General features: G+C 54.4%; 8 protein-coding genes across 8 annotated transcripts; 3 read left to right on the plus strand and 5 right to left on the minus strand.

Moving 5' to 3' along the window:
• Nucleotides 1-1,117: 1,117 nt before the first annotated feature.
• B0I36DRAFT_394271 (uncharacterized protein) lies at nt 1,118-3,020 on the plus strand (the record flags this gene model as incomplete). The annotated part of the gene is made up of 6 exons (XM_046161491.1): nt 1,118-1,207; nt 1,261-1,336; nt 1,368-1,405; nt 1,558-1,852; nt 1,903-2,136; nt 2,204-3,020. The coding sequence occupies 6 exons, from the start codon at nt 1,118-1,120 to the stop codon at nt 2,527-2,529; spliced, it is 1,059 nt and encodes a 352-aa protein (XP_046007783.1). The 3' UTR covers nt 2,530-3,020.
• B0I36DRAFT_394286 (geranylgeranyl pyrophosphate synthetase) lies at nt 2,978-5,037 on the minus strand (the record flags this gene model as incomplete). Its single annotated transcript, XM_046161492.1, has 2 exons — nt 2,978-3,721; nt 3,796-5,037. 2 exons carry the CDS (start codon nt 5,035-5,037, stop codon nt 3,152-3,154), a joined length of 1,812 nt encoding a protein of 603 aa, XP_046007784.1. The 3' UTR covers nt 2,978-3,151.
• A 600-nt stretch (nt 5,038-5,637) lies between these two features.
• B0I36DRAFT_334809 (uncharacterized protein) lies at nt 5,638-6,391 on the plus strand. Its single transcript, XM_046155387.1, has one exon. The coding sequence runs from the start codon at nt 5,656-5,658 to the stop codon at nt 6,232-6,234; it is 579 nt and encodes a 192-aa protein (XP_046007785.1). The 5' UTR covers nt 5,638-5,655; the 3' UTR covers nt 6,235-6,391.
• B0I36DRAFT_334812 (uncharacterized protein) lies at nt 6,353-9,332 on the minus strand. The gene is made up of 2 exons (XM_046155388.1): nt 6,624-9,332; nt 6,353-6,578 (listed from the first exon to the last, which is right to left on the minus strand). The coding sequence occupies exons 1-2, from the start codon at nt 9,309-9,311 to the stop codon at nt 6,537-6,539; spliced, it is 2,730 nt and encodes a 909-aa protein (XP_046007786.1). The 5' UTR covers nt 9,312-9,332; the 3' UTR covers nt 6,353-6,536.
• A 910-nt stretch (nt 9,333-10,242) lies between these two features.
• On the minus strand, nt 10,243-10,915 carry B0I36DRAFT_211767 (P-loop containing nucleoside triphosphate hydrolase protein; the record flags this gene model as incomplete). Its single annotated transcript, XM_046148922.1, has 3 exons — nt 10,243-10,563; nt 10,609-10,681; nt 10,731-10,915. Coding segments are annotated over 3 exons (579 nt in total), but the record flags the coding sequence as incomplete, so codon positions are not given.
• On the plus strand, nt 10,896-12,124 carry B0I36DRAFT_394300 (uncharacterized protein; the record flags this gene model as incomplete). The annotated part of the gene is made up of 2 exons (XM_046161493.1): nt 10,896-11,228; nt 11,303-12,124. The coding sequence occupies 2 exons, from the start codon at nt 10,896-10,898 to the stop codon at nt 12,080-12,082; spliced, it is 1,113 nt and encodes a 370-aa protein (XP_046007788.1). The 3' UTR covers nt 12,083-12,124.
• A 1-nt stretch (nt 12,125) lies between these two features.
• B0I36DRAFT_394304 (uncharacterized protein) lies at nt 12,126-14,544 on the minus strand (the record flags this gene model as incomplete). The annotated part of the gene is given in 6 exon segments (XM_046161494.1): nt 12,126-13,141; nt 13,151-13,216; nt 13,241-13,545; nt 13,555-14,350; nt 14,401-14,413; nt 14,434-14,544. Coding segments are annotated over 6 exon segments (2,265 nt in total). The 3' UTR covers nt 12,126-12,167.
• A 233-nt stretch (nt 14,545-14,777) lies between these two features.
• On the minus strand, nt 14,778-15,625 carry B0I36DRAFT_334819 (uncharacterized protein). Its single transcript, XM_046155389.1, has one exon. The coding sequence runs from the start codon at nt 15,293-15,295 to the stop codon at nt 14,786-14,788; it is 510 nt and encodes a 169-aa protein (XP_046007790.1). The 5' UTR covers nt 15,296-15,625; the 3' UTR covers nt 14,778-14,785.
• Nucleotides 15,626-16,349: the final 724 nt, after the last annotated feature.

Raw genomic sequence — 16,349 nt, forward strand, 5'->3', positions numbered from 1 at the left:
ATTCGCGGTTGCCAGGCTGGGCCAGCTTTGCCTTGCTACGGCCATCCGAGGTCGTGACTACCATACCCGCGAAGATGATGCCCATCATGAACCCAGTCTCGTCGAAGTTGTAGATACCGTCATCCACAATACCGTACTTGGCTTGACGTTCCGAACAAGGGCAAACCACTCGCCAATGACCTTTGGATCCTCACACTTGGCCCTCTGGTAGTCGTATCTACGCGTATAACGCGTACGGAGCTCTGGCTGGCGTTTGACAAATCGATGGGCCCAGAGTTGACCGACAGGAGGCGCGTCGCGTACGCGTAGCAGTTGGTTGGCCATATCTTCCACACCACAAAATCTAGGTGGAAAAGCTCGCGTGGATAGCTCAACAATATATTGAACAATAGCTTCTTCTTCTGACTGAGTAAGCTTCTTCGACTTGGGCGTACTGTCGCATCGTGCAGGCTTGCCGTCGCGTCGGCGCCCTAGAGTCTTACGGGCGACCCCGTAAATCTCAGCAGCGGCTCGCACGCTTAGAAGCCCCGAGGGCCAAGATTATCTGGGCTTCCTTTGAAGTAGATGGCATATTGGGTGACTGAGAAAATTAGGTGTTGAGAGCGAAGGTGTCGCGTCGCGTAGAAAGTGGGCCACTCGCTGATATGGGCCACTCACTGATAATGTACGTCATCTGTCTTTGAAGTTGAACCTTCCTTGGAGAATGTTGGTTGGAGGATGGCAGGAAGATGGTGGAGCTTCGGTAGCACCCGAGAGCGGGGTTTACTAGGCTGTTCAACGGCGACCCCACCTTCATCTGGATGATTACGTATCTACAGCCGGGGCTCGGGATTCGCAGGAATTTCTTGTTTGAAAGCTCCGCCACGCAGCCCCGTAGGTGGCGTATGACTGATCTCATAGGCTGAGGACTTCGATGGCGCCTGCATCACGACATGTCCTTCTGCTATTCGACAAATGGAATGTGGTGTATCCTACTCCAGTGAGTCACACAAGGTTTGCGGGGCAGAGAGATTTAGTCGAAATTTGCATTCCTTTCGCCGATATCCACATTTGTTCCCCTGCGCCTTCACCTAAGTGTGCGTTGTTTGTCGTTGAGTCTCGTATGCGGAAAGGAGAGATGCCGGATATCCAAGCGAAGTTGGAGCGTTTGAAGGCGGGTTGGAATTCGTGCAAGGCCCAGGACGATCAGAAGCATTCACTGATCTCGGTATGGCAAACCGACGTGCCACCAGCCGGCTCTACCTGCTAACTTCGCCTCAGGATCTGTTTGCGTGCATCGATGACCTATCTGGCAAGCTTTCGGAGGCCGAATCCGAGCTCCGAGACAAGAAAAGATGTGATCAAATTAAGCCGCAATCGTGTTGAAGCAGGCGAAAAGGAGATTCAAGCTTTACAGCTCGAAATGGTAAGATGAATTTCTCCCCCGTCTGTTCATGTGGAAACGGACATCCGCAGGCCCGGCTTGTTTGTGTTTGCGTCGTGATTGACGGCGACAGTATGCCGGTAATTCCGCGCAGCCGCGTCACGCAAATGCTGGTCGCTGCTAACCCGTTCTAGTTCAAGGATGAGCTTGTTAAGCAGGGTCTAGACGGTGGCAAGAAAACTGCCTGCCTGCTCAAACAAGCTGTCATAGAGGAGCTCAGGTCCTCGGCTCCTGCCGCAGCTCACCACCTGAAGGTGGTTGTTCGCGTGTACGCGAATGTGAAAGGACTGGCTAAGACATACAAGGTGGTGGAGGTTCTCTCCGAAGCCACATTTGATGACTTCGTCCGCGGGTTCAACATGGGCGACCCCCTGTGCGATTACATCGATGCCGGTAATGGTAAAGAATGTGCAGATGCGAAGGTCAGAGGTAGGCCACGCCATTCTGGACAGAAACTTGACTGTGCTGACCTCCCAAAGCATATTTCGAACTTTGCTTAGCCGACATCCACTGTCAGCAGATCATCTTTGGCGGCACAGCCGACGACGGGTATGCTCGCCTGCTGGGGCCGCACGCTGAGGACGATGCAGTGCGTGGGCGGGTCACCTTGCTCGAAGGGCCTCCTTTTGCCTACGAACTGGCCGGCATCAAGGACAAATACCGCCCCATCTCATTGGAGAATGTCTTTAGGAGCCAGAAGCTTGTCAAGGAAGGTTTTACCGCGCCCAACGCGCCCGTACCGTCCGAGGTTTTGCGGGAACAGACGGGGCCAGCGTGTAGATCCGCCGCTCAACTATTCGCACCAGGACTTCCTGAGCCTACAAAGCCGCAAGCTCTGCAACAGTTTTCAGCTTCTCGGGAAGTGTCCCTTTCTCGACACCTACGGTAACTGTCAGCACGGTCACATCGAGGGGCTAAGCCCAAAGCAGATAGCAGCATTGCGCGCCGTGGCCCGCCAGTCTCCATGCAAGTCGGGCTTGAGTTGCAGCGATCCCGGTTGTATTTATGGTCACCGATGCACTCGAGACAATTGTGCGCTCTCAACCTGCCGGTTCTCCCCAGGAATGCACTATGTCGAAACAACGATTGTTGGTAAATCCGGTTGAAGTGTGTCAAACAACATCTCAGTGTTATTTTTGTGTTGTCGATGTTGTATTGCCGTCTAGCCTCCCCCTGGACCTGTTCTGGGTTGTCTTTTTCGTTTTCTGAGACACTTGGCGGCTTGAAAGAATGTAGGCGTGCCCGTGTACTTTCAGCACTCGGTTGGAGATGGCCTATTACATTGGGGAGCAGTGAAGCGTACGACGTCTCATTCTTCATTCTCCATGCTACTTTCACAAGAGCCAGTAATGCCACCCAGCTACGACTGGCGTCTCGCATCACTGTCAAGGCAACCAACCGCAGAGGAGGCGGAGAGCTGAACTTTCGCTCTTTTCGGCCTTCTCTCGTTCCATCCTCTCCGTAGTTCTAAAGTCGCCGGGTGTTGGGGCCCACCACCGGCGCAGTATATCGAAACCGCAACAGGTGAAGTTTGAAACGCGAAAGACAGATAACAGACGGGCTTTGGTGCAATTTTGCTGTGCATGGGGATCTTGGCGGTTTGCCAGATCTGATAGGGCTGTTTGAGACTTCTGAGCAGGTCTGTCAGCAACTGATCTCACGAGCTTCTGTGATTTATATACTCGCCATCATAGCCGAAACTTCTGAACTACCATGGACCTGGTATTCTCAAGACCAGTCAGAGTCCCACAAGTAGTCGTCTGCCTCCTCTTCGGTCGTTCCCTCGGTGTCTTGCCCTCCGTCCTGTTGTGAGCTGGTGATCGGCCACTTGTCCAAGCCCATTCGCTGTTTGTGTGTCACAACAAACCTCGCCTCGAAGGCCTCTCGAACCATCTTACGAGTCCTGTATTTGAATTTTCGACCATGGGATACAATGTAGAGCACCGCATTGTACGCCACAGTACCGTCTCGAGCAGGTGATAGGGACTCGTCGACGAGAAATAGATAGAGCATTGTGAATGCCGCATTTCGGGCGCCTGCTTTCGAGCCCTTAATTGCCCTCCGTTCTAATGGATCGTAATCGTCGTCTCTCGTCTTCAGTTCCCTCACGACGTCTTGGAGCCTTTGCTGCTTGACGACATCGACAGCAAGGGTGTTGAGGGAATTGCACAAGACACGGTAGTCGGCCAGTTGGCATGGCATGCGACGAAAGAAATGGCGGAATCCGTGCTCTACGCTGTAGGTAATGACATCGAAGAAGGGAACGTCGGCGCGTTTCTTTGATGATTCCGCTGTGCTCTGGTCCGAGGAGCCGACAAGTCCAGTCGATGCTCCGGCGACGGGGGCTGCGCTGGCGCCAGCAAGGGGTTCACTGTCTGCGACTTCGACAGCAGTTGTTGATGACTCTCCAGGTATCGCCTGTACTTTGTTAGCGAAGTTTCAGGGATCCGAGGCTGTCTACTCACTGCCGTCTCAACTGACGCATCGTCCCATTTGGAATACAGGTCGTCTGGTAACATCTTCTTCCCAGCGACCTTGGAAACTACCAATTTGTCTCCCATCGTATCATATCTCATGACCATACTTCCACCGAGTTCCTTTGCTACACTGAGGATCTTGTTGATCAGTGCGGCCAATTTCCTCAAATCCCCGTGGTTGTCTTGCTCCCACTTCCTGATGGCGTCCGCAACATCTTCCACCTCCGGCTCTTGAAATGTACCGTTACGGTGGTAGGCGCGCACGAGCTTGGGAGTCTGAGACACCCAGAGCTGCGGTGCGACGTCTCGGATCTCAAGACGCTTATGGAAGACCCGAGTTTTGACTTCAAGGGTTGAATGGAGTGGTACCACCTCGCCTTCTTTGCGAATTCTCAACTTAGATTCGGCACTGGTAGCGACTGAAAGGCCGGTGTTCGGGGATAGAGACAAAGACGCGAGCATGCCAGAGAGACCGTCATATTCTGGCCCTTTGCTACTGGAAGCCTGCAACGTTGTGGCCACGTATCCGTCGGTTTCGTGGCGGACAATGAAGTTCAAATCTCCGAAGCGGTACGCAATAATTCTGTGATGTCCAGTATCGCCAGTGACCCGGCTTTTGGTGTATGCCTTTTCGAATTCGTGGCCGAAACCCTTAAATTCATGCAGTCCAATGAACTCGTGGGTCTTTGTTTCCTCTCGACAGAATATTGCAGTGTTTTTGATGACCTCGATGCCGATGGTGAATGGTTCAAGTCCGTTGCTGCTTAAGCCTGGGTTCACAAACGAGAGAAGCTTGCGGATATTGTTCCGGTCGGTCACAACATCTATTGATCTGAGGTCGAACGAAGGATTCGTAATGTGCAACGCGCGAAATAGAGGTTCGAGGGGACTGTCCGGATGGCGAGCTGCGTTTTGAGCGATGTAGATAAGGCCGGAGTCCTTCTTCAGCTGTCGAGGTCCTCCTGGAGCGGACCACAGAGCTGGACTGCCCGGGACAGCGATGGTGGGCGTGGGCGCCTCAATCCAATTATAGGACGACAGGTGCCTGACGTCGGTGATGGACGCTACGTATGACGGTTGTGTGGGAAGGTCTTCAAGATCTCGGCGAGTGATCTCGGCCGTAAGGACGGGTGCCATCATGTGGGAGCTGCAAGGCGTCAACTTACGCGATGAACTGGCCTTCAAGCTTGCATGGGGTTTCTCTCCCTGGGTCCGCGAGCAGTGCATATTTATGCGCCTGGCCTATTTTCTATTGCTATCTGTTGGTGCCCAACAGGTGCCCGTGTTAGGCATCAAGTTTTAGAAATGTCAGCCACATCTAGCCACACCAGTCGCCAACCTCGCCCGTTATCTTAAGCCTTTCCCTTGTCAGTCAGTGTTATGCAGCCACAGCGGCCGACGCGGGCTGTTCTTCGGGTAGGCATATCGAACTGTACCTCTCGAGGTCGTTGTCTGATTCGTGCTTGGCCAGTGCCGAATGCCAAGCCTCCTGTCAAGCCTCCTGCCAAATAGGTCAGGCATGTCTCCCAGCACCACCTCGACCGCGCTCATCTGTATCGACGTGCGATGATGGCAGTGCTTGCCTGTGGCCAATTATCTCACATCAGCCCACCGCCCGGGTGTCTCACTAGTTGTGTTTGCTCGTCATAATGACGACACTAGTGCAGATCTTTCGTAGACTTGTCGTAAGCACACCGAGCCATGGCGTGAAAAGCTTCATCACAACCACACCACCCCATTCAGACCCAGCTATCAATGCACAATGAAACCCGTAGCTCAACGGAAATCATTACGACGGCACCATACTGTAACACTTTCCCGCCTTGTCCCTCGGCGTCTGGTTTACCCTTCGCGGCCCAAGTACCATTCTCGTTAACACCGTGGCTCCAGGACTGCCCGAACATTCGCCACTCGCAAGTTCAGGAGCTCAGCAGGCTCGGCTCCGGGGTAGCCCTTTGCTCATACCACGCCGACCAGACCCTGCCGGATGGCTTCTGCAGAGTCGCCTTCAAATTCGAGCCACTCGCCGACTTCCGGAGACAAGGTAGGGCATGGAACGGCGCTACCTCCACACCCCAACCTCGTGTCTCTCGACCGCATCGTCGTCGAGGACGTCGAGTCCCGTATCGTCGGCTTCACCACGAAATTCGTCCCAGGTGGCACGACGAGCAGAACACTACGCGCCCGTTCCAGCTGGAGTGGCTGCGGCAGCGGCATCGACTACTGTCTCGTGGCGCCCAACAGATCATCATGGCTAGAGCGGCCCACTGTGGAGGACTACCGCGTGGAATATCCGGCAGGAGTATTGAAGACAAGAGAGACGTGCTACTGTAACATTTGTGGTGGTTGTCAACATGATCACCTGGTCGATAATTAAACTAGTACTTGTTTGTTCAACACACTGCATGTTGCGAATGTCTTCAGAACTACAGTACTGTACTGTACAGTACAATACTGTGCACTTTGTACTTATTTTGCTGCTCTTTGCCGCTACTCTCGTCGCTGTTTGCCGCTGTTTATCGCGTTTTGTCTTTATTGTTTGTCGCGTTTCGTCACGACCCACTCTACGGTGTACGGTAAGGTCGAGTGAGATGCAGTCCACAGAGACTTCCAAGTCTAGCTATTCGCAGTTACTTCTACCAACCAGGTAGGCGGCGCCTTGGTCTCTCTTCGAATTCCTGAGCCGATTAGCCTTTATCTCCGAATGTCCGCGGGAGCCCTACCTTCACGGATGCGAAGAACTGCGTGACCGCAGCTCCGCCCCCGAGCTGTTCCACCTCATCTTCCTCTGCCCTAGCTTTGACGAGCTTCGCCACAGCGAGGACGTATTTCGGCGCGCTCCGCCTCATGTCTTCGTTGGTAATGGCCGAGTTCGTTATCTGAGCAAGCATGACTTGCATCCAGCGCCTGATGTCTGTCCACTGAAGGACGTGGCCACCAAGCGCCAACGTCTGATGCTGGCGCACCCGGAACACAAAATGAATCGTCCCCGGCATGAAGAAAACAGACTGGCCAGGCTTTAGGATAATATATCTCCAGCGGCCACCTGTATGTTGGTGGGGATCGGCGGTCCACGAATTTCGCTCCTCCTCCGTCGGACAAGACATCCAGCCGAAGCCGATCGACCCTTCCTGGGCAGTGATCCACGTGGCAAAGCCGTGACTGTCCATATGCGGCGCCGTGTTGTGGCCCCCTTCCGACAATAGGACCCAGTCGAGAACGTTCTTCCACTCGTTCCACTCCTGCGTTGATGCTACTACCCTTTCAGCGCTATCCTCCATCAGCACCGCATTGCGGACTTGAAGGAGAAGCTGACAGTTCTCGCCCGTCAAGAAGTTTGGCATGGAATGAGGCAGGGGGCTCTGCAAATCGAGAATGTTCCACGGGTCGTCGGTGCTGTCCTGGGTAAGGAACCGTTTCCGGACTTCACCGAGTTTCCGGACTTCATATGACGGCTTAGTAGAACTGCGAGATGGTATTTGCACCGAGACCGACTTGTCGAGGAAGCCCATTCGCCGGAAAAGCTGAGCAATGGGTCTGTCGCCCTTGCTCCATCGGAATTGCTGTTGGCCTTCCGTGATTATCGGAGCGTCGTGAGGAGATCCGGACTCAGCCAGGCTTGCCGCTTCATCGCCGGTGCAAAACAGCGCCTCAACTACGCCCTTGCTACTGTCTGTGTTCGGCTGCTCGGCCTTCTCTAGCAACTTGTAGATAAGTTCGTCGGTTCCCTTGCCGTGGGAGTCTTGCGATGACATATGCTGGCTAGATTTCTCCCGCAGCTCAGCAACGACTCGTCTCCGGTAGGTATCATCTGCCATCCGATCGTGCATCGGTCGGTCTCGGGCAACATCTGGTCTCGCCATAGGTGTAGGAAGGAACGGTGGAGGCGCGTCAACCCGGGCCCGTTTTGATACAGGCTGAGTGATGTCTGGCACTGAAGCGGCACGTCGACGGACCGGGCGATCGGCACCAAAGGATGTTACCGCGCTCGAGACATATTGGTTCCCCGGCAGGGCCGCTTTTTGGGCGAATGCAATGGCCGACGCCCGCGTCGCGAGAAGCTGGAGATGTGAGCGGCAGAGTTGCGAGAGAAAAGGGGAGAGTTGCTCTGCTGCCTCTGGCCCGAACATAGACGGGTTGTCCAGGGCCAACAGGAGTGTTGATGGAACCTCGGCCGGACAGCATCGTGGAGGGATCTTTGGGGCCTTGACTGAGGCAGTAAGTCGAGCTTGTTTCGATTTAGAGGCTCCCCCGCTCTTGGTGGGCTCGTGGTAGGACAACTCCTTGCGTGCACGGAGTGACATTCCAGAAGGCTTGTTAGGAGTGGTATTTGTATCGTTAGAGCTATCCAGGAAGTGAGGAGCCTCTGGAGTCGTTGCGGCCGTGTCCTCTGCTGAAGTAGTACTGGATTGGTCATGGCTGGTGGGTGTTGTGGCATCAGCAGCCCCAGCAAGGAAGGCATCAATGGCTTCAGAGGCAATGTCGTTCCTATTTGAATCCGTATCACCGGGTTGCGATGCCGCGAATGCCAGCATGTCTAGGCCCGCAGTACCGTTCTTCCCTGACGGCTCTGCGATGTCGGCGCTGTTGGCTTCCGGTACCGCCGCCGCCTCCGTAGTACCGCCGCCGTTGGTCTCAGGTAAGTCGACAGCAAACTGCTTATGGACCATGAGACCATACTTGTCGAACCCGAAGGCATCTGGTAAGTCTTTCGCAGCCGATTTTTGACAGGGAAACGGATGTTCGCGCGACCAAATCCTGACGTTCTCTAGATCGGCCTGCTCAATTGGGTTGACTAAAGCCTGGACCGGGCGTCGCCCTACAGTCTTAGACCGTTGGAGCATTGACCGGTTCAGACCGATCACGGCTTCCTCCCACGCAGGGACTCTCCGTGCCGTGGTGCGAAGCTGGTTCCAGTATTTCTCTGTCCTGGAGGACCACTGGTAGTGCTGGACAACATCTCGACCCCAGCAGCGCACCACCTCTTTCAGGGGAGTGAGGCGTTTGGATCCGTCTGTGGCTACCCCAAAAAACCGATCCCACTGCGCTGCATCGTCCTCCTGATTTACCGGCGATGGCTGGGTCGAGTCTCGGTTCTTGGTCTGCTTCCGCCGTCTGTACTCGGGGCACTCGGCCGACATGACATGCTCGCAGGCGGCGACCAAGATCTGCACTCCGGCATGCCGATCGAGCAACTCGTCTCGTTTCTGCACGCACAGTTCGTATCGCTGCGCATCGGTCTCGCAGATGCGGAGTTCTTCGCGGAAGCGGTCGACTTGCGTCGCTTGGTCGGGCGCTAAAATAATCGCGTCATCGTCGGGTTCGTTGTTCGGGCGCATTTCGGCGGGCCGGGACGGTTCGGCATCGTCCAGACGCGGAACAGATGAGTGCGCCATATCGGACCCCGTCATGGTAGAGTGCGCGGCGGTGGTTTGTTGTTGTGGACACGTAAGGTTCGCAAATGGCGGTGGCGACCAGAATTGCCGGTCAGTTTCGGACCAGGCAGTGTGGGCCGTCGACGGGCGTTGTCATTGGCTCTTTCGCGGACGAAACCAGCCATCACGTTCACGTGGCCAAACACGGCGCGTCGCGAATTCCCCGCCAATCTCACGCCACGTCTTCAACCTCGCGATTGCGTGTCGCTCTAGCACAGTGCGCCTCGGTATCATCTGTGCGAACACTAACTGCTATTCGCAATCAACCCGTAAGTGACTCACGGGACTCCTTCGAAACGCACCGATAGCCTTCACGGCCTCTTCCCGTCCACTCCGTGGTACGTTGTGAAGAAGTGGATGCTGTTGAATGGACCGTTCCCATGACGTCTGGTACCTAATGGGATACCTATACATTCAGTCATCAGACCCCAGGGTTTTTCGTCTTTCCTTCTTTTTGATCCAATGTCCGAACTTATTGCGTGTCCGCACAGAAGAAAATGGCAATCTGCTTTGAACCCTTTTAGAGGACCAGAAAAGAGAGAGCGTAATAAACCCCCAAGATGTGCTCCGGCCAAACCCACCGCCCGAGAAAACTAACGCCTGCCACTGTCCGGTCACATGTAAGAATTCCGATTCTCCACCGCGCCAGCCCCATGATAGTCCAAGTGGACATCTTGCTTCGCCGTAATGGAAGCCTTCAGGTGTTTTTCGCTCATCACTTCCCCCTTATACTCGGCCATGGACTGAGCGAGGAATACAATATTTCTTATCTATGCGGACTGTTAGCGCGGCTCAAGCACCAAAAGCGGGCCTCTTACCTCTCGGCCATTGATCTCCTGTTTCGCCAAAGGCTGGCCATCACATCGCTCCTGAAAGCTGGATGTCCGTCTTTGACCCGGACTTGGTCGAGAAAGTACTTCCAAACAGCCATACGTGCCTCTTGCTTCAGCGGTTCGTACCTCAGGGCCAGATGCACCCGGCTGAGCACCGCCTCGTCAAACGCCTGCAGTCGGTTGGTGGTGAGAAACAGGATGCCATCGTAGTGTTCCAGCTCCCGCAAGAACACCGAGACCAGGGCATTGAGTTGCACGTTCTCTGAGCGCTGAGCCAGGAACACATCCGCTTCGTCGAGGAGCAAGAGGGCTTTCCAGCGGCTGGCGATCTTGAAGATGGTTTTCAAGATCGGTTCCACCTTCACCGGATCCACTCCAATCTGGCCAGCAGGGACCTATTTGGTCAGCAAGAAACAGAAGCACGGCCGGGGAATACATACTGTGTATAGCGGAATTCGAGAGCTCTCTGCCAGCGTCTCTGCCGTCAGGGTCTTGCCCACTCCCGGCGGCCCACTATCACATGTCAGCAGTGGCTCTCGTTGGCTGGGGCGAGACAACGCACTGGAGCAGGAAGTTGATCCCGCGTCCTTTCCCTTGGACGAGGTCCTTAAAGCCATCTTCCGGAGTGCGCTGCAGATACGTCTTGGTGAGGGCTAGAATGGGCATCTTCTGGCTCTCCGGAATTCTCACGTCGTCAATCGAAGACGGGTTCCATTCGACGTCGCAGATGTTCGTAACGGCAAACTCAACTACGCCCAGTAAGCCCTTCTCAGCGGGCCAGTATTGGATATGTTTTGAGATGATTGCTGAAGACGGCAGCCTAGTTATCGCTAGAGTTCGCTTGCCGCGACACCCCGATGCCCCGCCTACGATTAGTGAGGAAGACGAACAGTACTCCATCGCATGCGAGGTCGCTACTATGGCCTTTGTGAGCCAGAACGTACCCGCCATTACTCTCCCCCAGATATACGCCTATGAAGGCCCCGGGTCCCAGCTTGCTGCCGATGCCGGTGCCATTTACATGCTTTTGGAAGGCTTCTATGGAAATACCCTACAGGATGTCGAACCTGACCTGTGCAATCTATCGTAGGGTTTCTTTCATTGCTTCGATTCCGCCCTACTAACCGGATCTAGATTGCAATCCAGGAGCACATCATATCCCAATGGACGCGGGTACAGGTAGAACTAGCAACTCTAGCATATCCGCGGATTGGTTCCATCTCTTCCGTATCGACAACAGGAGAGCCTGTTATTGGCAGGTTGGCCAGCGCCTCAGCAGAAGGGTTGAGGTGCCACGGCCCTTTCTCTCGTACGGCTGAGTACTTCACTACCGTTGCAGATGCTCCAATTAGCAAACTGGATCTGACGGATACGGATTCGAATGGTGTTTTGTCCTTCACCGTACTTGGCGCCTTTGTCTTTCGCGACATCGTGCAAAACACTACCCTATTCGAGGACAGTGACGCTGAGGGGCGGTTCCCTCTGAACCACATGGACCTTGGTACGCAGAACATCCTTGTTGACGACAGATTCAACTTCCGGGCAATCATCGACTGGGAGTTTGCCCAAACTGCGCCCTGGCAGGTCAATCACTACCCAATGCCATTTCTGCTACTGGAGTCGGACACGGAGATCCAAGGCATCCTTCAGAATCCCAATCACCCTGCGCATGGGAACGTGTCGCGGCAAGAGTTTGCTCGAAGGTTATACACCAAGAAGTTTCGAGACGCCGAGGTAGAACAGGGGAAGACAGGGCGATCCCTCGGAAGCTCATTCGCCGAGGTGTTAAACAGCCCTGCATCGAGGATATATGCTTGCTTCACAAAACTTGGCCGCTTGCCAATGGCAGATGCAGGCCTCGTCCACGAGATGGTGCGGCTCGCCTTTGATTTGGATGCTGAAGGGACAGAATAGTATCTCTATGTTATAGGGGATCGGCTGAAACGAGCAGACAATAAAGCAAGGTAGTTACACAAATACTAGGTTGCCTGGCTCTTGCTTAGGTAGTCGGATCCTTTTGGGCTTCCTGAAGGATCTGCCGCATCCGAATATATAGCCCTCCGTCCTCTCTCTCCCACCTCCCACCATTTGGAAATACAGCTTTCCGTAACCGGTTGACCCAAGGTATCAATGGTTGATAATAAGGAGTAAAATTCTCCTTAGCGGTCCTGATGAAGTCCCCCTCATGAGATACTTGCCCTTTCTTCTGCTCCGCCAACTCCTCTGTGTCGATGTAATTCCACTTGTCGAACCGTGCGACGACCCTGTGCTCGTCCGGCCCTTTACAATGGATGCATATCCAGAACAACACCCAAAAGAATGACTCGAGATCGTGCATGAAGGAATGCTGCTCGCCTAGAAGCGCCCCGATTGCCATGAATGCCCTCGTGCCAGTCTTCCCTTTGGCTCCCGACACGCCCTCTCGTTGCTCTTTGATGGCGAGATCCAGGTCAATCAAAAGGGAAGGCCAGGAGGGATTATTGACGTCCTCGTTGATCAAGAGGTTATTGATAGAGATGTCTCTGTGCAGGATGCCGGCCTTGCGTAGGGATTCATGCCCTTCAATGCAGCCGTCAAGCGCGGCAAGCAGAGACGTTCGGGAGCTGGCCTTGTAGATAGGAGTTCCATAGTCGCGAAGAATGACACGACGATGCACCCGATTTGACAGATTGCCGCTGGCTTGAGATGTCGAGCAAGACCGCTTGCTGTGTGGCAGAGGGGCGCCGGCTTGACTGGACGATCGTTTCTTGCCAGCAGCTACACTGCTGCTGCGGCCTTTTCGCGAAACTGAGGCCATCGTACTCGACGGGGGGGCTGACCGTTCCGGCCGGTAGTTCGTGGCACTGGTGACGTCTAGTCCTCCTCGGACGTTTCGGACGTCGTCATCCGTTCCATATATCTGAACCGTTTCGTGGTAATAGTGTCTGGCGATGTTGATGACGCCTTTGCTGGTCACCTCGCGCAATAATGCGCCTTCCTCACCGCGTTCCGGATACTGCCATGAATCTTTGATGACGAGCGGTATCTGTGGCTGCCCTTCGCGATGAGCTTTTCAGCATGTCGTAGCCCGACCGGCAACGCAACGTGCACGTTGCATCACCTCGTCAATGATGAGGCGTTCCTTCGAGCCGTTCCGCTCGATCTCGATGAACCGCTGGCCGTTGGCCGCTGTAAATGTTGGATCGAAGCCGAGCTCCTCTTCATTCATCCAGAGAAACCCGAGGACCGTAGACACAAACCGCAGCCCATCTTCGTTGATGTCGAACCGCTCGGATGCGAGGCCCCCAAGCCTATCAAACTCCCATATCCTCATGAAAGATCCGCAGATGGTGAAGCCCAAAACAAAGCGACGAATGTCTTGAGCGGCGAGGACTTCCCTCGCGTACGTGCCAAGGTCTAGCCACGCCTTCGCCGCCGTGTCGGCGGCTGGGTTGCTTTTTAGCTCGCCTGGTACCAGGATTTGTGACCAGTGGCATCGTGAGTCCTTCCCGGCCTTTGGGTTGTCCACGAAGCCGACGTCCAACTTGCGTTCCGCGGTGGAGCCCTGGATTGGCTTGTTGGGCTGTGCTAGTGGCCTTCGTCGATGTGTCGGGATAGACTTGTAATCTTCTGCAAGCGTCGCCAGCTTCTCGCTCAGCTCTGCAAACCAGCTCAATACGTCGTCCTGGTTTGCATCTTTTGGCCATCCGCTCCACCCATTACTGAAGAGTGGTTCGCCGCCCCCCATGCGCTTCTTGAAGACAGCCTCGGATGCTGTCGTGAGATCTGCCACCCGCCCGAAAAATGTCTCGTGGAATCGAGGGAGCCCGACGTACATAACGCCCAATTCATCCCTGAGGACTCTGTCCACATCCTTACGGTATTCGGAGGAGTTCGCGAAGCTGCTCGTATTGTGAAGCCACGGGGTTTGCTGAAGGGAGGAGGCTATGGGCTGGGGCGGTGGGGTAGGTTCGGTGACCGCGTTGTAGACTTCTTTCCAGATGAGGGCATCGTTATCGTCGGCAATGGCCGACCTGAGGAGGGGTTTGATGCTATCGAGGTCGAAGTTGTCGGAGTTGACGGCGGAGTTGAGTCTCGATAGATCGCTGAAGAGGTTCTTGCCACTGCCGCTGGAACGGAGCAGGCGAGATGCCGGAAGGATCTGTAGAGTCGAGAGAAGGATAAGGGTAAGGTTTTGGAGGTCTACATGGCGGTCAGACGAAAGTAACCAGAAAAGAAGCTTGTTTCCTTACCTTCTCGGCTGAGCTGCAGCAGCGCGTCTGGACAGTAGGGAGGCTTGCGCCTTCGCAGACCGAATGGAAGGAGGCGCGGAAGGCATCAAGGCCTTTACCAATAGGATTCTCCTTAATGATCTTCGACTGCGGCGGATTTGTCATGGTGACGGATGCTTGAGGATGAGAAACCGAAAGAAAGTCGCAATCGTGCCCGTTTCCGTAGGATTCGCGCCCGACACCAGCCACCGGCAGAAATTCGGGATTAGTCAGCCACACCACCCAAAATCCGCCTCCACAGCAGGATCCACCAATCCACTCGGCCTACCAAACAGACCAACAATATTTCCTAGCAATGACCCACATCTGCTAGTTATTTTTCAACCACCAAATGCGGGGCTCATCCTCACACGACGCAAACAGCAAGCGGTTTGACTGAAGACCCTTGAGGAACCAAGCTGGACGCTGTGGTTGCAGTCAAAGTCAACTGCAGCGTCCACACATGGGAATCCAGACTCTTGCGGACCTTTACCACTTCGCTCTCCTCTATCATCCATCGGAATCTCATCTTGATTGCTTTGATGTTCACTACAGCCGCCGCCCCTTCGATATTTTTCGGATAATGTTCAAACTTGTCCAGGATTGTCTTCAAGCTTGCAAGAACAAGTTCGCAATTCTCGAGGATATTTTGCAGATTGCTTCTCGCTTCCAGAGACAATTCCAGGCCATTCGAACTTCCGTCTTTCAGCGCATCCTGGAGTTGCTGCAGCACCGATACTAGTGAGGAGACGCCTCTTTTCATTAGGGACATGGCATCGGGTGCGGCGCTACAACAGTCTAAAAGGTCCTGCACAGCCGCCCTCGAATGAGTTTGATAAAGCACCTGAGGTGTCATTACATCTGCAGGTGCTTGCATGTGATAAATGCATCTATCCCCATTGGGTCGTTGACAACTGGTCGAAGACCATCAATTCTAACGTGGGGCACGCTACTGTAGTGATACAGCCACGGAGCAGAGATCTCTGGACGCTGCCGGCCGTTTTGAGTCCGAGAATGTGATGGAACTTGTCGACAGTCGCCACAGTGGTAAATCCAGAGCCAGTCATTGTTTGGGGCTTTGTGGCAAAATTGTGGACTCCCTTGGTTAGTGCTCCTAGAAGCCCCAAACTTCTTAGGGGGAGCAGCACTGTACGCAGAATCAACATTCACTTGCTCCTCATCTACCTGATCAGCGCAATATCCGTACAGCGTGAATTAACGAGCGATATATTCTCCTTGGCAGACCCTGTTCGGCGCTATCTGTGTTTACATGAATTTTTTCTGTGTTTCACAAGCCCATCTTGTCTAGCGAAGCTTTTACTGCATTTGTCGCAGGTACTCCGGAGGGCGGGGTAGCCAGTCCTCCGTGCCCAAGGTGCGTGTGCTGTCCACACGTGACGTTGCACACTATTACCCCAGTCCTTCCTCACGAGGCATCCTGGCTTAGGGCATTCATGGGCCCCGTGTGCGTTCTAGTGTGGCGGCTGAATCGTGTCAACTGGTGGCAACATCGACACCTTGGTGCAGACACTTACGTGAGTTTCGTCTTGCTGGAGAAGGTTTTGGCACAAGAAAGACATTGGAACGTGGATGATGCGCTTGGGGGGTTGGCCTGAATTGCTGCACCTGGCTGAATGGGTCGGTATGTAAGAGGAGAATGAAGTGGGATATGGCTAAAGGATGACGTGGGGAAGGCAGGAGTGACGCTGCGGTGCATGCCCACATCTGTCTGGCTCGTATTCCCAAACTGCTGGACCAACCGAGTAGAACACGGCGGCATAGATCCAGGCAGTGAACCATGAGGCGCTCAGCCCCTCAAAGCATGGGTTCCAAGCGGCTTGTAAGTTCCTTCAGCCGATTGTGTCTGTGGACGGAGAAGCAGCCGAGGGTCAATGTAATTGTGCTTCGGCGTACTCGGGCGCTGGATGCCA

Source organism: Microdochium trichocladiopsis, assembly GCF_020744255.1.
Source record: "Microdochium trichocladiopsis strain MPI-CAGE-CH-0230 chromosome Unknown B0I36scaffold_10, whole genome shotgun sequence".
In the NCBI taxonomy this organism is placed as follows: domain Eukaryota; kingdom Fungi; phylum Ascomycota; class Sordariomycetes; order Xylariales; family Microdochiaceae; genus Microdochium; species Microdochium trichocladiopsis.

Coding starts and splice junctions, on each gene's coding strand:
- B0I36DRAFT_334809 (XM_046155387.1), top strand. CDS start 5,656: ATGCACAATGAAACCCGTAGCTCAACGGAAATCATTACGACGGCACCA.
- B0I36DRAFT_334812 (XM_046155388.1), bottom strand. CDS start 9,311: ATGACGGGGTCCGATATGGCGCACTCATCTGTTCCGCGTCTGGACGAT. Junction 6,579..6,623: donor AGTTCTTCGCATCCGTGAAG/GTAGGGCTCCCG, acceptor TAATCGGCTCAG/GAATTCGAAGAGAGACCAAG.
- B0I36DRAFT_334819 (XM_046155389.1), bottom strand. CDS start 15,295: ATGCAAGCACCTGCAGATGTAATGACACCTCAGGTGCTTTATCAAACT.